This window comes from Meles meles, chromosome 1 (assembly GCF_922984935.1).
Source record: "Meles meles chromosome 1, mMelMel3.1 paternal haplotype, whole genome shotgun sequence".
NCBI lineage: Eukaryota > Metazoa > Chordata > Mammalia > Carnivora > Mustelidae > Meles > Meles meles.
The window spans coordinates 164,066,436-164,083,555 of record NC_060066.1 but is presented as its reverse complement, the minus strand read 5'-3'; the positions used below and the strand labels follow the sequence as shown (position 1 = coordinate 164,083,555).

At 38.0% G+C, this 17,120-nt stretch overlaps 1 protein-coding gene across 4 annotated transcripts in view; it reads left to right on the top strand.

The window, feature by feature from the left end:
* Positions 1–1,168: 1,168 nt before the first annotated feature.
* Positions 1,169–17,120, top strand: part of UBE2U (ubiquitin conjugating enzyme E2 U) — a 60,246-nt gene continuing 44,294 nt past the window's right edge. For 3 of the 4 annotated variants that reach the window (XR_006820564.1, XM_046021337.1, XM_046021340.1), the window contains exons 1-5: positions 1,169–1,504; positions 3,258–3,339; positions 5,359–5,451; positions 10,082–10,179; positions 15,612–15,732. Coding sequence is in view for 3 of the 4 variants with exons in the window: in XM_046021337.1 (XP_045877293.1) it covers positions 1,439–1,504; positions 3,258–3,339; positions 5,359–5,451; positions 10,082–10,179; positions 15,612–15,732 (460 nt within the window). In the remaining variant the exon portion in view is untranslated. The remainder of the gene's footprint in view (positions 1,505–3,257; positions 3,340–5,358; positions 5,452–10,081; positions 10,180–15,611; positions 15,733–17,120) is intronic. The other variant, XM_046021349.1, reaches the window with a different exon arrangement.

Below are 17,120 nucleotides of genomic sequence, written 5' to 3'. Positions count from 1 at the left end.
CCACATCTAACCTTCAACTACCTGCTGCACTCTCGGTCACGTTACTCTTTTATTGTCCACGTGTCACTGCTCATGTGTTTTGGTTTTGTATGCTTTGTTTTGTTGAGTACTTTACTGTATACTGGAGCCATAAAGGCAGTCACTTCATTTGAATTGTTTCACAGTACATAATCAGTAGTTAATATTTGTGGAATGAATGAACTAATCGAACTGACAGTTTCCATAAAATTAGTAAAACAAATAAGTAACCAAAAAGCGCTCTGAACCATGTTGCTCGTTTCTGCAGTTGGCCCTGGTAAATGAACACCTTTCAGTAGCTCCCAGCCTGCTGAAGAAGACAATAGGCAATTGTAATCCAGCGTGATAAATGCTAATGAGGAAGTAAAATAGAAGGTCCTTTAGGATCACAAAAGAGAGGAACCTAATCTTGTCTTAGAGGATGTCCGGAGGAATCGTGGGCAAAGTTAAATCGAAAGATGAGTGAAGAAAAGTGGGGGTGGGGGTGGAGAAATGATGGAAGGGATGTGGTAAATGTCTAGATAGAAGGAACAGCAGGAGCAAAACCCTGTGGCAAAAGATGGGGACCTGAGACATTTTAAGTACTTCTCTGTTCCTGGAACATCCTCCCAAAGTAACTGTAGGGTACGATGACGTAATAATGTTCGCGAACGTATTATGAACGGTAGCTTGCTATATAAGTATGGTTAATAAGCTCAGACTTGGACGTAATGATCACTTATTACCCGATCGTTCCTGGTATTCAAAGAAAAGGAACGCATTTCAGAGAAGGACTTCTGAAAGAAAGATCCTGGGACTTCACCTACCCTCTACACTAGTTGGGCACAGTCTACGGTCTCTGTCTGTGGACTGAGTCGGCTTGGGTGGGGGGTGTTGCTTTGACAACGGATCCCACGGCCTGTCAAAGTGAAACGGTTGGACGATTGGCTGCGCAGGTTTCCAGAGGCCTGCCCCCCGTCGCTGATTGGATGAGGGGAGACCAAGCTCCGCGGCTTTCCCGCAGAGTCCTGTTGCTTGGCAACCGATTTGCGACCTCCAGCAAGGCGGGCACCCAGTAACACCTTCGCACCTGTGAAGCGTAGATTACACCGACTAACGACCGCCCTCCGCTGCCTCCGCTTTGACCTCTCGCGCCTGCTTCAGGCACGAACAGCACAAGTTGTCCCGGGTGCTCCTCCAAGTGCCTGTTTTCCTTCTGGAAGTCTCAGCTGGGAGGAGTCAGAGGAGGAAAGAAAGTCTGTTGTAAACTTAGAGCCGCTTACCTTGGTAGGACAACGTTCTGGGGCTCTAGAAAACAAGTAGATGAGGTGAGTTTGCTCACCTAACTCGGTGTGGAAGAGTGACCCATAAACTCAGACATCGGTCCCAGAGTAGACGCTTGGCGTGTGGGGACAAGTGCCAGACCCCTTGCAGCCTTATCATGTACAGCCGAGCTTACTGCTTGCTGGAAAGAGACTTCCAGGAGCTGAAGGAGAACAACTTTAAGGTGAGTCCTGGGAGCTTGGAGGGATGTGTCTCGTTGGGGTACGAATTTTTAAAAGCGTTTCAATCCGTGTTTACTCTATAAGGCATAATTTAGTTAAGCCTCATTTGCCCCTGCAGTTTTGTTATTTAATGAATTGATTGCACCATAACAATCATCTTATAATAATAAGAATTGCTATGATTTCATAGTAATAAGGGTTAAAAATATTGAGCATACTGCGCTGAGTAATGTATGTGTATTTAAGCCCTCACTATCAGGTAGTGATGGGTAGGTGCAGGGTAGTGCTCATTAATTACAACATTATTAAATAAGTAGTGTGGTGTTTGTCCTACCAGAAACCTAAGCCCCAGAAAGGTTCAGTAAATATTTGGCCCCAGGATTCCATCACAGGCTTTTCTTTCTTTCTTTCTTTCTTTCTTTCTTTCTTTCTTTCTTTCTTTCTTTCTTTCTTTTTTTTAAGATTTTATTTGTTTATTTGACAGAGAAATCACAAGTAGGCAGAGAGGCAGGCGGGGGGGGGGGAGCAGGTCCCCCGCTGAGCAGAGAGCCCGATGCGGGGCTTGATCCCAGCACCTGAGATCATGACTTAACCCACTGAGCCACCCAGGTGCCCCATCACAGGCTTTTCTGATTCCAAACCGCTTGCTCTTAAGTCTTAAGTTCTACTACTTACTGTCTACTGCACTTTTCGCCAAATGCTATCATATATAATACAGAAGTGCCTTTCCCTTATAACTTAGACACAGAGGAAAGCTTTGCCCGGAATGCCACCACAGTGAGGTCCACAGGTGCCACAGGCTGGTGTATCACTTATTCTATGGAGAATAAAAAATGGAAGGGAGAGGGAGGGAGTCCTTCAGAGAAAGACTAGAGAGAAAGCCACCTTAGAGGGAGGGTGCACAGGGTTACCAACAGTTGCTTCAAGTGTACTTCCATGGTGTTGTTCTGTTTCCACCCCTGCTATAGAAGCATTGTCTTCTCTGGATGTCAGGAACAATGATTGAGTCCAACAAAAATCCCAGACATACCAAACTAACATTTGATGTTGTTTGTTTCTGCTCTGCCCAAACTCTGTGGTTCTCTTGTGAAAGAGAATTTGATGAAGAAGGAAGTGATATGTGACTATAATGTAGATAATAATAGAGATATAATGTTAATCCAGAAGCATTTAACATACTTAATAACTGTGTGGTTGGTTAGAAATAGTTGTTGACTCTATTTAAGTGTATCCCTCAGCATAAACGATAAACTTTTCCATGAAATACAGTTTTGTCCCTCCATTGGGACAGAACCTCAAGCATAGGAAAATTATATTATTATATACAAGCATAATTTTGGAGTTGTGTTTTCTTAATGAAAATTTTCTACTTCATGCCTTCCATATGGCATCCATATAGTTTTTTAAAGCTTTGAGGAAATGTATCTTTCCAACTATTTCTGAGTTTTCTATATGGAATCTTAAATTGCCTATTGATTTATATAAGCCACATCTCAAGCTTGAATTTGTAGTCCCACTTGTGATTTCCATGCTTATGATTTATTTTAAATTTACCGTTGTGTGCGTTTTTGGAATCTATCTTAACTTCTATGTAATTAAACAATATATAATATATGACATCTCCCCAAATCAACAAATAAATTTATTAGGAAAAGAAAATGTGGAGTTTATGGAATTCACTGTAACTTGACATCTGATTTTCAAAGCTGTATATTAAATCTTTTCTTCTGCTTTGATTTTTTTTTTTAATTAAAGGGTATTACTGCCTTTCCTATAAGTGAAGATCTAATGGAATGGGAAGCCGATATTGAAGGTCTACAGAATACATTTTGGCATGGTTTGTGTTTTCAAAACCAATTTACTTTTTTAAAGTCTTTATACCATTATCAGCTTATCTTCTTTACATGTATAATAAGGTTACAATATAAATTCTCTAGAATTCTAAAGTAGTCACATGTTGTTTTTTCATCATGTGGCTTAATTTCTTGCCATTTGTTAATGTAGATGGGAATTTTAGATTTGAGTTTTTTATGCCAAATTTTAATGTTATTACACTTTTAAGAAACAGACACAATAAAGCACATCATTTGGGAATATCATGTAAGTTTTCTATGAAATCAGAGAATAACTATCAAAATTCCTACTTGCATAAAAATCCCAGTTATCTCTCGTTTTTTTCCTCCATGATTTTTCATAAATCAAATTCTCAAGAAGACTGGGCCACTATAACCTTTAATGACCATATACTCTTTCTTTATGGATTAACAAAACAGAGTTGAGTGAAGTAGGGGAGAAAAACATAAGTGGCTAATTATAATAAAATCTAATATGTGCTATTAATGGATCTTGAATGAAATGATGAGAAGGCAGTGTTTAGTTAATTTTGCCTTGGAAGGTCAGGAATGCCTGTCTTCTCAAGGAAGTGACATTTGAGTTAAATCCTGAGGAATGGGTAAGAGTTTGTCAGGTTTGGAAGGAGGGGGAAGAAATTCAGTCTGAGTTAACAGCATGGTAAAAGCTTATAAACAAGAAGACAGTTCTAGAACAGTGAGCTCAGTAAATATGAGCAAAACAGTGAAAGGGGCAGGTGTTAGGGGATGGAAAGGACTGGGGGACTGAAAACACAGTGGAATTAGATTATGAGGAGACTGTCTTTTTTCCACTGTATATTTTTTCCTGCTTTGTCGAAGATTATTTGACCATAGAGTTGAGGGTCCTTATCTGGGCTCGCTACTCTGTTTCACTGGTCTGTGTGTCTGTTTTCATTCCAATACCATGCTGACTTGGTGACCACAGCTTTGTAGTAAAGCTTGAAATCAGGCAATGTGATGCCGCCAGTTTTGTTTTTCTTTTTCAACATTTCCTTAGCAATTCGGGTCTCTTCTGATTCCATACAAATTTCAGGATTATTTGCTCCAGATCTTTGAAGAATACCGGTGGAATTTTTATCGGAATGACATTAAAAGTGTAGATTGCTCCAGGCAGTATAGACATTTTAACAATGTTTATTCTTCCAATCCAAAAGCATGGAATGGTCTTCCATTTTTTGTGTCTTCTTCAATTTCTTTCAAGAGTATTCTGTAGTTCCTCGAGTACAGATCTTTTACCTCTTTGGTTAGGTTTATTTCCAGGTATCTTATGGTTCTTGGTGCTATAGTAAATGGAATCGATTCTCTAATTTCTCTTTCTGTGTTTTCATTGTTAGTGTACAAGAAAGCAACTTATTTCTGTACATTGACTTTGTATCCTGCCACATTACTGAATTGCTATATGAGTTCTAGTAGTTTGGGGGTGGAGTCTTTTGGGTTTTCCATATAAAGTATCATGTCATCTGCGAAGAGAGAGAGTTTGACTTCTTCATTGCCAATTTGGATACCTTTTATTTCTCTTTGTTTTCTGATTGCTGTTGCTAGGACTTCTAATACTATGTTGAACAAGAGTGGTGAGAGTGGGAGATGGAGAGGAGAAGGGAGTGGAGGGAAATTGGAGGGGGAGATGAACCATGAGAGACTATGGACTCTGAAAAACAATCTGAGGGTTTTGAAGGGGCGGGGGGGTGGGAGGTTGGGGGAGCCTGGTGGTGGGTATTATGGAAGGCACGTATTGCACGGAGCACTGGGTGTGGTGCATAAACAATGAATTCTGTTACACCAAAAAGAAATTAAATTTTTTAAATGGGGGAAAAAAGATTATGAGGAGACTGTTAGACTATCTAGAGGACTCTATGTACTGTATGATCCAGTTTACTTCTAAAACTCTAGTGACCTCGAGGAGTCGAAGCTAAAGAGAAACATCAGTTTTTAATTAATCAATACAACATTACACTTTAGCAAAAATGTTTGTTTCTTTATTATAGGATTATTCTTCCAACTGACAATAAACTTTACATCACAGTACAATTGTGTGCCTCCAGTTGTGAAATTCCTAACAATTCCTTTTCATCCAAATGGTAAGCAACAAATGAGATTTTTGTCATTGGGTCTCTGTCCCTATTATCCTTGTTCCTTATAAGTGTTTGATAATATTTCTAAAAACTTTGTTATGGTTATATTTAGTAAGCATGCCTATTGGGGAAAATACAAAAAGGCAGAAAAATGTTATCACATTGAATCGTAATTCACAGAGCTATTCCTCGCAACATATAAATAAATTTATTTTCTTTTTACTATGTATGTATTTCTTCTACATAGTTGAAGTATTACATATGAAGTTTATAAAATGACATTTTTTTAAAAGATTTTATTTATTTATTTGACAGAGAGAAGGAGATCACAAGTAGGCAGAGAGGCAGACAGAGACAGAGGGGGAAGCAGACTCCCTGCTGAGCAGAGAGCCTGATGCAGGCCTCCATCCCAGGACCCTGAGATCATGACCTGAGCCGAAGGCAGAAGCTTAACCCACTGAGCCACCCAGGCACCCTAAAATGACATGTTTATTTCTGGATTATTAAACATTCTTCAAAGCTCAGTTTTAATGACTAAATGATAAACTTAACTATTCTTGTATTCAGTATTCTCATTGGACCTAATTTTTTTATTATCATAAAAAATAATGCACTGAAAAATTAACATTTTAGAAAGAAATGAGTTAGATTGCTATTCAAGTTAATACACAAAATGAATTCTTGATATATCAAAAAGTCTAAAAGTTTTAAATACTAAAAAGAAGAAAATCAAATAGAATTTTTAATCAGCTTGGTGAGGAAAGCTTTAATAAATATGATAAAACCTATAAACTGTGAAAAAAGCATGACACATTAAACTACATAAATTTTTATTTTTTAAGATTTTATGTAATTATTTGATAGCACAAGTAGGCAGAGAGGCAGGCAGAGAGGCCAATGTGGGGCTTGATCCCAGGACCCTGAGATCATGACCTGAGCTGAAGGCAGAGGCTTCACCCACTGAGCCACCCAGATACCCCTAAAGTACATAAACTTTTTAAAACTTCTCTACAGCCAACAATATGATAAACAGAGGCAAAATATGTTGACTTTTGCAAACCAAGGTATAATAATTGCAATGTGTAAAACAGAATATCTACAAAAGATAAAGAACACTTAAAAATCACTAAGAAAAATATAAAGCAATAGAAAAACAGGCAAAGGTTATAAACAAACACTTGATAGAGGAAACATAAGAAAAATAAACATAAAAAGATGATCAGCTTCACTAGTAAGAAAATAAATGCATATTAAAACAAGAATTTATGATTCATTGCTTATGCTTACAAAATGTTAAAAATTTATCCAATTTTAGTAGGGATGGGCAAACATGTAGGTGGGTGGGTTTTCAGATATAATGATGACCTCAGTGTGACATTTCTGGGAAGCAGTTTGATAGTTTCTAATCAGCTATAAAAGGCAAATAGCCCTAAATCCCTGTAGTACCATGTTTCTAAATTATTCCATAGAAATACTAGCACAGGTATAGAAGAGTATATATACTATTTAAAGGTGTTTGTTCCCAGTAACGATGCTGGAAATAGGGAAAATGGGAATAATTCCAGTGTCTGTTAATATAGGAATTTTTAAGTAAAATATCTTACTGCTATGTACATAACAAGGAAGAAATAAAAAGTTGGACTTTTTGGTCACTGCTATTCCTAGAATATTCACTACTTGGCACATAGCTGGTACTCAAATATATTTTCATAAACATGTCCAGAAATATGTTGGTAATTTACTATTAAATGAAAAAAAGGCCTTTAAAGAATAACACATAAGATATAATTCCATTTAATTAGAAAAACTACATAAACGGTCACACACACACACACACACACACACACACACGTGTATGTGTACATTTGTATAGACCAACTGGTAGATTTTTTTTTGAAGATTTTATTTATTTATTTTGGAGAGAACACATGTATGCATGTGCACACAGACAGGGAGGGGCAAGGGGAGAGGGAGAAAGAGAATCTCTGAAGCAGATTCCATGCTGAGCACAGAGCCTGATGTAGGGATTGATATCAAGACCCTGAAATCATGACCTGAGCCAAAACCAAGAGTCAGATGCTTAACCAACTGAGCCACCCAGGTGCTGCTAGACCAACTGGTAATAACTCTAAAGAGTGGTATTAGTAGACAAGAAAACTTTCGTATTTTACTTTATATACTTTTATGTACTTTTTTCAAAGTACATTATTACTTTGTAATTAAAACCTATTTTAAGGGATAAAATTAAATTTATGGTACACAATTCATTGTGTACATTTGCTATTATTTGCTTAGCATAAACACAAGTGGAATTACTGGTTAAATGTAGTGGGGGGTGGTTTGTGTTCTTATACTCTACTCCTTACATCTTCCATTTCCAGAATAAAAAGAACCTCTGTCTCTAGGAGGAAACGTACAAGAAACTTGTGACTGCTCTTCTTTCCCTCCTTCACTCCTTGAGTGACTTACCTATTGGAAAAATAGGAAATAAAAATTGAACATGTGTGGCTCAGCACTTTCTCAACACTTTCTTTCCAGTTTCAACCAGTTTTCCTTCAAAATGGGTGCCCTCTTGCTTTCTCCAGGGAGGAGACAGGCAAGCCTTCAGTTTGGGTGTTAAGTTCAAATCGGGCGCTTTTGTGGAGCTCAAGTAAAGCCATTGATCACATGCGTTCTCCATTTCATTCTTATCTATGGTACAGTTGATGTTTTACTTCCATCTTTCAACAGTTAGGTCTGTTTCATTATATATGAGCTTGAGAGGAGGGGAGTGTTATTTATTAGCCCCAAACTCCAAAGGATGGCTCTATATGGTTCTAAGTCTTTAGATACGTAAAGTCAAGTTGCCTTTCAGGATGTTATTTACACTTCCACAAATAACTGTTTATAAAGTCCTCATTTTAGCACTCCAAATCTGGGCATTGAAACTTCAGAGACTTTTTTTTCCAATTTCATAAGAATGTCACTGTTATTTTAATAAGCACTTCTCTGAATACTTGTGAGTTGAACATTTTTTTCATGTCTGTTGATTGCATTTCTTATTTTGTGAACCGTCAGACTTAACAATGTTATTACATTGTATTGGACATTGCAAATATTTCCCTTTGTCACTAATTTTTAAATTTTTCTTATGCTGGTTTTTTTATATCTGGGATTTAAAATTTTTTATGTAGTCTTATCCTTTGAGATTTTTGCAGTTACCTTTAAACCTAGATGATTCTTTCCCCAAACAAAATCAAATCATCATTTTAATTTTTTTTAGTTATTCTATAGTCTTATTTTTCGTATTTAACTGCATTCTTTTTTTTTTAAAGATTTTATTTATTTATTTGACAGAGATCACAAGTAGACAGAGAGGCAGGCAGAGAGAGAGAGAGAGAGGGGAGCAGGCTCGCTGCTGAGCAGAGAGCCCGATGCGGGACTCGATCCCAGGACCCTGAGATCATGACCTGAGCCAAAGGCAGCGGCTTAATCCACTGAGTCACCCAGGCGCCCTGCATTCTTTTTTTTTAAATAGTGATTTATTTAATTTGTTAGGGCATAGGCCAAGCTTCTCTACCTTTCCAATCTGTGTATAACAGAACAAAGCTGGCAGGGTGGGTTCACCATCCTCAATGTGCAAGTGTCATTTCTGGATATAAGACTTTTACTCTGAGACTGTTTCCAGCCAGTGGGAAGGGAAAAAAGATAAAGAGGGCAAAACAGCTTCCTTCAGGAAATATGACCTAGAAGTTGCACGCTGTCTTTCTGCTGATATCCCACAATTACAACTTAGTTACATGGCCACATCTTGCTGGGGAAAATATGGGCAACCATGTATTTATCTAAAACCACACACAGGGTGGAGACAGGGGCAGGCATAGTGCTCCTTATTCCAGAAGAGATGGAAGAAAGGAAGCCTAAAAACCAAAGGACAATGAGTAATTTGCACAGCACTTGTTAATGCCATTGGCTGATAATCTTCTTTTGCTGCTGAGTCATAATTGCACTTTTAGCATACTACAGTTTTAATACATAGTAGGATTTGTTTCTAAAGGCTCTTATCACATTAATCTCATGTCCCACCCTGTAGTTCTAATTATTGTAGTTTTATAGTACAGTGTCAAATCGAACACCTTTCTTTTTACCTTTTAAAAATTTCTTTTCAATTCATAACTTTTTACTGCGAGATTTTTCTATTAGAGTAGAAATGTTTCTCTTAGTCATTTACAAAAGCTTTTTTATATATTAGTAAGACTATTATTGATAATGATATCTGTCATTTGGGGGGATTTGCTACACGTCAGGTACAAAAATTAAGTACTTTATTTTTTAATTCTTTTCAGTGAAGGAAGGTATTTTTACGATATCCCCATTTCACATGTTAGAGAGGTAAAGTTACCTAGAGAGGTAAAGTTAAATTGTTCAACATAGCGGAGCTGACAGGCAGGGGGTCAACATGCAGATCTCTGTGTGTCTGACACCAAAGTCCATGCTTTTAACAGCTACACTCTCAGCTGTCAGTCACATTCATTGGAGATACTTTTTCTGCTTTGTCTTTTGCTTTCTGATTTTGCCTGTGCTATTTTGATGTTCATAAATTTTAAAATAATCATTGTATTATATGTGTCAATATTCATGTATTACTTTAATACAGTAGACCAAAATACTGGTCGGGCCTGTATAGATTTTTTGGACGACCCTGATAAGTGGAATACAAGCTATACTTTGAGCAGCATCTTACTAACCCTCCAGGTAAGAATGGATTAATATAATGGTCTCTTTAATACTTTCAATTATCCCAGTTATTCAAAATATAAGGATTGGGATGTGCAATGAATATTTAAATGATTGAAGGATTTGAGTAAACTTATTTAAATCAACAGCATTTTACACCAAGGCTATAAAGTGGAACTTATGAAGATTGTTGTTTTAAAGTGAAATTGTTAGTTAATGCCCTTTACAGTGAAGGAATATTTATTTTATTTTAAAAAGAACTTTATGATTTCAGTTGTAGAAATTTAGTGTCAACTTTTCTTTTGGCTTCTAACTTTATAATACTGGACATGATCTTTCCTCATTCATGAATCTTGCCATCCTCAGAAAGGTGAATCAGATGACTACAACTTAAAATATTCAGCTTTATTCTTTGTTTCTGACAGTGCTAGCTAGCTACTTGCTCTTTTATAAACTTTCAGATCAAATCCAGTAAACAATTGAGGCAGGGATTTTTTTTCCTCCCTGAAGACTGATGCCTGTTTCTGGAGTGGCCCTTTGCCCCCTTGATTCATGGTCCTTAGAAGCATGCCTCAGTGTTCTGTTATTTCTGACCCTCAAAAAAACCTGGTGCTAAAATAAATTATTTCAGTGCCACTTGCTTTGACCACCTATAATCAGGCTCAGTGATGTTTCTGTGGACCTACTCATCATTAATAGTATCTAAAGATAAACTTTTGTTATTTGGAATACTTACGGAATGAAATATTCTAACTTAATTGAATTCTGTCAATCACACAGAATTATAATACAAATCCATTTTCTTATTTTTGAAAAAAAATTTTCTGTCTAGTCACCTTAGCGTACTGAGGAAAGCAATCTTTCTTAGAGATTAAATGTTCAAACTTATTCTTTCATTCACTCTACAAATATGTATTACGCATGTGCCTATGCTAGGCCATGTTTGGGGAGAGACAGTTGAGCAAAAACTGTAAAGAATTGAGCAAATATCTGGAGTTGATCTTTTTGATTCCTTCAAACTGAGTCACATTCCCGTCTCTTCTACCTGAGTCACATTCCCGTCTCTTCTACCTGAATTGGGATCTTCCTTAAGAATAGTAAAACTATGGGGCACCTGGGTGGCTGAGTGGGTTAAGTCTCCTGCCTTCAACTCAGGTCATGATCCCGGGGTCCTGGGATCAAGTCCTGCATCGGGCTCTCTGCTCGGCAGGGAGCCTGCTTCCCTTCCCCTCTGCCTGCTTCTCTGCCTACTTGTGATCTGTCAAAGAAAAAAAAAGTAAAACTGTGGGGCCCCTGGGTGGCTCAGTGGGTTAAGCATCTAACTCTTGATTTGGACTTATAAGGGTCATGATGTCAGTGTGGTGAGATGGAGCGCCACATCAGGCTCTGTGCTCTGCAGGGAGTTTGCTTGAGATTCCCTCTCCTCTCTCCCTCTCCCCCACCCAACCCCCTCGCAAGCATGTATGTTCATGCTCTCTCAAACAAATAAATCTTACCAAAAAAAAAAAAAAGAAAAGAAAAGAAAAAAGGAATAGTAAAACAATGTGTTGAGGCTCAGCAGGGAGTCTGCTTGGGATTCTCTCTCTCCTCCCACTGCCCCTCCCCCAACCCCATTAATACAACTTATCCAGAGCATGCTCTCTCTCTCTAAAAAAAAGGCGAGGGAAAAATGGAAAGGAAAAGAAAATCACTGGTAGTCATAAAGAAAAACCTGAACCCTACTGTGATTACCATTTGCCTCTAATGTTTTCTCCCATGTTTTTGTTTAAAATCTTGTTTTTAAAAAATTGCACATTCACTGCAGGGTTAGCCTCAGTTCTATCGCCTGACAAAGAATCTACTTGTTCTCACACCTGGGCTTCAGACTCTTCCTAACAGCACTGTGGAGCCCCACTCCTATTATATCTTCATGCTGTTCTTCAATCACAGTCCTTGGTTCAATTCAGGTTATAAAACATTTATAGAGGGTCGCCTAGGTCATGATCTCAGGGTCCTGGGATCAAGCCCTACATCTGGCTCCCGGCTCAACAGGGAGTCTGCTTCTCCCCCTCCCTCTACATCTCCCTCTGCTCATGCTCTCTATCTATGTGTCTCAAGTGAATAAATAAAATCTTTAAAAAAAATTATAATAGAGTTTGCAATTCTAAAGTTACAAACCCAAGCAAGTCTTGAATCTTAAAAAGTGCTCAGTCCAGTTTCTGATTGGCAATCCATTTTCTCCTTCCCTCTCGCTCAGTCTGGGAAGGAGCTGCGTACATTGGAAGAGTCAGGGCCAAGGAGTCCCCCACTGAGATGCCTTTCCTGACTTTTTTCAGAGATAGAATGGATGGCTTTGGTGTGTGAGGGATTCCTTTTGTCTCCCACCCACTTAGTGGTACTCCAGGCAAATTTCTATCAGAGGACTGTAATACTATAATGCACATACTGTTTTCTTACCTGCCGTCCCCTATTAGACTACAAGCTCCTCAAGGTCAGAGAACAGATACAATTCATCTCTGATTCCGCAGTACCTACCTAGAACAATGCTGACAGTAGATGTTAAGTAATATGAATAAAAGAATGAACCTGAATTTTTTACATTGTTCCAAAATATGGTTTATATGTATAAATTATTTGACCTATTTATTTTCCACATATTATTTTATCTCAAGTAATTTTCATATTGCTGCAGTTAATATTTTAATGATCATTTAATACTCCTTTCAAGGTCATGCTGCCCAGTAGAACTTTCTACACTGATAGAAATGTCTCATATCTGCAATGTCCCATATAGTAGGCACTAGCCACTAGCTACTGTGCACTTGAAATGTGGCTAGTGTAACTGAGGAGAACTGGGTTTTTCATTTATTTTGTTTGATTTCAATTTAAATAATCACATATGGCTGATGCCTGCTATAATGGACAGTACACAGGCAGACCGTAATTTCTGAATATTTCCCTTTGAACAATAGATGAAACATATGTATAATTATCACATTGTTATTCAAGGGAGTGGCATTTGAAATAGTGTTTAAAATATTTTAGTCTAAATATACTAATCATCTCCTCCTAAAATTTTTATAATCTTATAAAAGATTATAAGAACACTTGTACTTCAGTCTATAGTGGAAAGGTAAAGAGCAACACCATCCATAAAAGGAATTCCAAATACATGGGCTTTAACTAATTGGAAATTACAAATTGTACCTACTGTTGCAGTTTTATACTGATGCTCCAGTTTTTTGTCCTTGTCCTCTGGAAAGCTGCTTATGTTGTTCCACACTGTCACATGGCTAATTTAAAGTTGGACCTTGGGACACCTGGGTGGCTCAGTCAGTTAAGTATCTGCCTTCAGTTCAGGTCATGATCCCAGGGTTCTAGGATCAAGTCCCACATCAGGCTCTCTGCTCACTCACTATAGAGCCTGCTTCTCCCTTTGTCCCTCCCGCTGCTTCTCTGCACGCTCGCTCACTCTCTCTCTCTCTTTCTCTTTGACGAATAAATAAAGTCTTTAAAAAGATAAAAGTAACTTTTCTTTTTACCATTTTAGTAGGGTGTCTGATTCATTTTAATGTATTTAAGTTCTTAAAAATCATTAAGTATACTTAGTAGCTTGTATACACATAATATGAAAAGGTCTTAGACATAGTGTCAGTGCAAAGACTGTTGAATAAACTTTACCAGATGTGCCTCTCTGAGTAGGATTATCACTCCAGCCAAAGACTAAAGCTTACTCTTGAAGATAAGTTTCATCTGCTTCCTGCCTGCTTTGAGAGGTATAGTACAATCCACACTGAATCCTTATTTAAGCAACTTAGAATATGCTTGGAGATATAGCTCAAATGTGTTGGAGATAAAACTCAAATGTGTTTTCCAAACAGAAAAACTCAATTAATAGCAGTAAATTCTTATTGCCTTTGAAATATCAAATATCAGATTATTGCTTTCATTAGTGATGACTGCCATCATTTCTATGACACTTAAGTCACAGTTATCCATTTGACCTTCATCTACACTTAAGTATTCTGGTAGTTATTATTTTGGCTATATTTTATTATCTAGTTTGTGTGTTATAATATTCAAAATACTGAAATTATTGAACAAATACTTGCAGTTTGGGAAAATAATAGTTTTGAGGTGCTAGATAAACAAGATTATGGTTTATCAGAACTATTAAGTTTTGGTTACTACTGGTCCCCTATTTTGTCCAGATGTACATATACTCTAGCAGGCAGAAATTTATTTTATTTTATTTTAAGACTTTATTTATTTGAGAGAAAGAGAGAGCGCAAGCAGGGGAAGGGGCAGAAGCAGATTCCCTGCTGAGTGAGGAGCCTGATGCAGGGCTCAATCCCAGGACCCCAGGATATGACCCAAGCCAAAGACAGATGCTTAACCGACTGAACCACCCAGAGAGCAGGCAGAATTTTAAAGATATCTCTCCAAGACTCCCATCCTCTGGTTATTTAATCTAATCTACATACTGCTGTAAAAGGGCTTTGCAGATGGAATTATGGGAAGGTTATCCTGAACTATACAGGTGTACAAAGTAATTATATGACCCCTTAACAATGGAAGAGGAAGGTGGAAAGAGGGAACGGGAATGGCTGTGGCAGGAGGGAACATCAGAGAGATTCCAAGCATAAGGAAGATTTTTCATACCTTAACTGCTCTGAAATATAAGGGTCCGGGTGTAATTTGCAAGAGACCTCTTGGAGCTAAGGATAGTCCCGGGCTAACAGCCAGCAAAGAAACAGGGACCTCAGTCCTACAAATGCAAGGGACTGAATTCAGCTTACAGATAACACGAATGAGGTTGGAAACAGACTCTTTCAGAATCTCTGATAAGAGCCCAATCAGCCGACACTTTGATTTTAGTCTTACTAAATCTGGAAAAGAGAAACCAGACTGCCCACCCCAGACTTGCCACCTACAGAAATGTGAGACAATGAATTTGTATTATTTTAAGCTGCTAAATTTATGTTAGTCACAGTAGCAATAGAAAACTGTAGATACCAAATTCATTCAATGTTCTGGAGAGATGTTGAAGTATACACAGTATACACAGCCTTATTACATACGCTTGTTTATCCATGACCTAAATGTGATCTTATGATAAAAATTAAACTTGTTTTTTAATGGAAATGTTTCAGCATTTCCTAATGTTTAGTTTCCTTTCTATATAAATTGAATTTAAGTTCACATGATAGAAAGGAATAGGCTAGAGGAAGGAACTTGTAACTTGCTTTGATCCCAGTGTTTGGCTCATGAATATCCAGAATAACACCCAAGATAGACCAAGAGTTTCTTGAGAGTAGGGTCTATGTATCATTTGTCTTTGTGTCTGTCTCCAAGTGGATACAAAGTAGCCATGCAATAAATGCTTGTTACTGTTGTATGTGTTGGCTTGTCTTTCTGCTCTAGCAAAAGAGTTTACTTTAAAAACTTAAAATTTTATTTTTTTCCTATAGGTTATGCTTTCTAATCCAGTGCTAGAAAATCCAGTGAATTTGGAAGCAGCCCAAATGCTGATTAAAGATGAATCTCTGTATAAACAAGTAGTTCTAAGACTTTTCAACCAACCATCACAATGTAAGAGGTGCTTTTATATTTGTTTTTTTGTCAATTATTAGTTATGCATTTATAGCAAATAAATGACCTAACAAGTAACTATTATAAAAGGGACTATTTTCTGTATCCATTCAAATAATGAAATCATACTAAGATTTCTCCTATTGTACCTCTTTGTCAAGCCAGTCAGTTATCACAACGTCAATCAAAAAGTGGTTCTTCTTGGGGCACCTGGGTGGCTCAGTGGGTTGAGCCTCTGCCTTCGGCTCAGGTCGTGGTCTCGGGGTCCTGGGATCGAGCCCCGCATCAGGCGCTCTGCTCAGCGGGGAGCATGTTTCCCCCTCTCTCTGCCTGCCTCTCTGCCTGCTTGTGATCTCTCTCTCTGTCAAATAAATAAAATCTTAAAAAAAAAAAAGTGGTTCTTCTTTAAAGATTATCAGTGATCATAAGCTTAGTATTTTTAAATGTTATGGTCATATGGATGGGTGGTGCTGACTGAAACTTATTTACCCATCATAAAGATATGACCTCTGATTTTAACCCTTTGATCTATAATGGATATTTCCCAGATTTCCCCTGCAGGACCCCAGATCTTACTGAACAGGGACTCCTTTTCTTTTGCTTAACAAAATGTTCAGCTTCTTGTTCTGAAAAGTTCACCCCCAAGATATTCCTTCTAAGAGTCCATGTGGAAATGACATCTGAGGCTCTTCAGTCTTTCTGCTTTACTGATCAGTGCTTTTCTTTTTTCTTTTGATACCCTTGTTTTGCTCTCTTTTATCCTGCCAGTGACCTCTTCATGACTTAGCCCAGTGTCTCTACTGCTCCTGTGTGCTTTCTGCAGTTAGCAGGATAATGCTATTGGCTCCCTGTGCACAGAGGCGTTCATCACAAATGAGGGTTGGGGCCCTAGTGACCCATAGTTCTTTCCTCTCTATCCTGCCCTCCTTCCAGCCGTGCACAGCAGCCAAGCATTGTAGCTGCTATCATTACCTCCCTAATAGCAAGCCCTGCTGTTCAGACTCATTCTGCCAAACTCATCTCTCATGTGCTTTTTCTTCAGATGTCCCCTGTTTCTTTTTCCAGCCCCCTTCCAGGGTCTGCCAGTCCATTATCTAGGTCTGTACAGTTGTGACCAAGTTCACGTGGTCCTCCACAGAGCTTTGCATCTGATGGAAATCAAGCAGTGTTGATCAGGTATCCCTTTTGGTAACTTCAAACATGTCATGATTGTCTTGGAGTTCCTCAGACATTCCCTGACAGTTGTGAAGCTGGTTTGTGCACAGATGAATCCTATTGCTTCATTCTGACCACATTTCTGACCTCCCAGAATACTGTAGCATCCACTACTGTGTCCTCTGTGCTCAGTTGCTATTTGTAGAATGAATGAATGAACAATTTATATCACT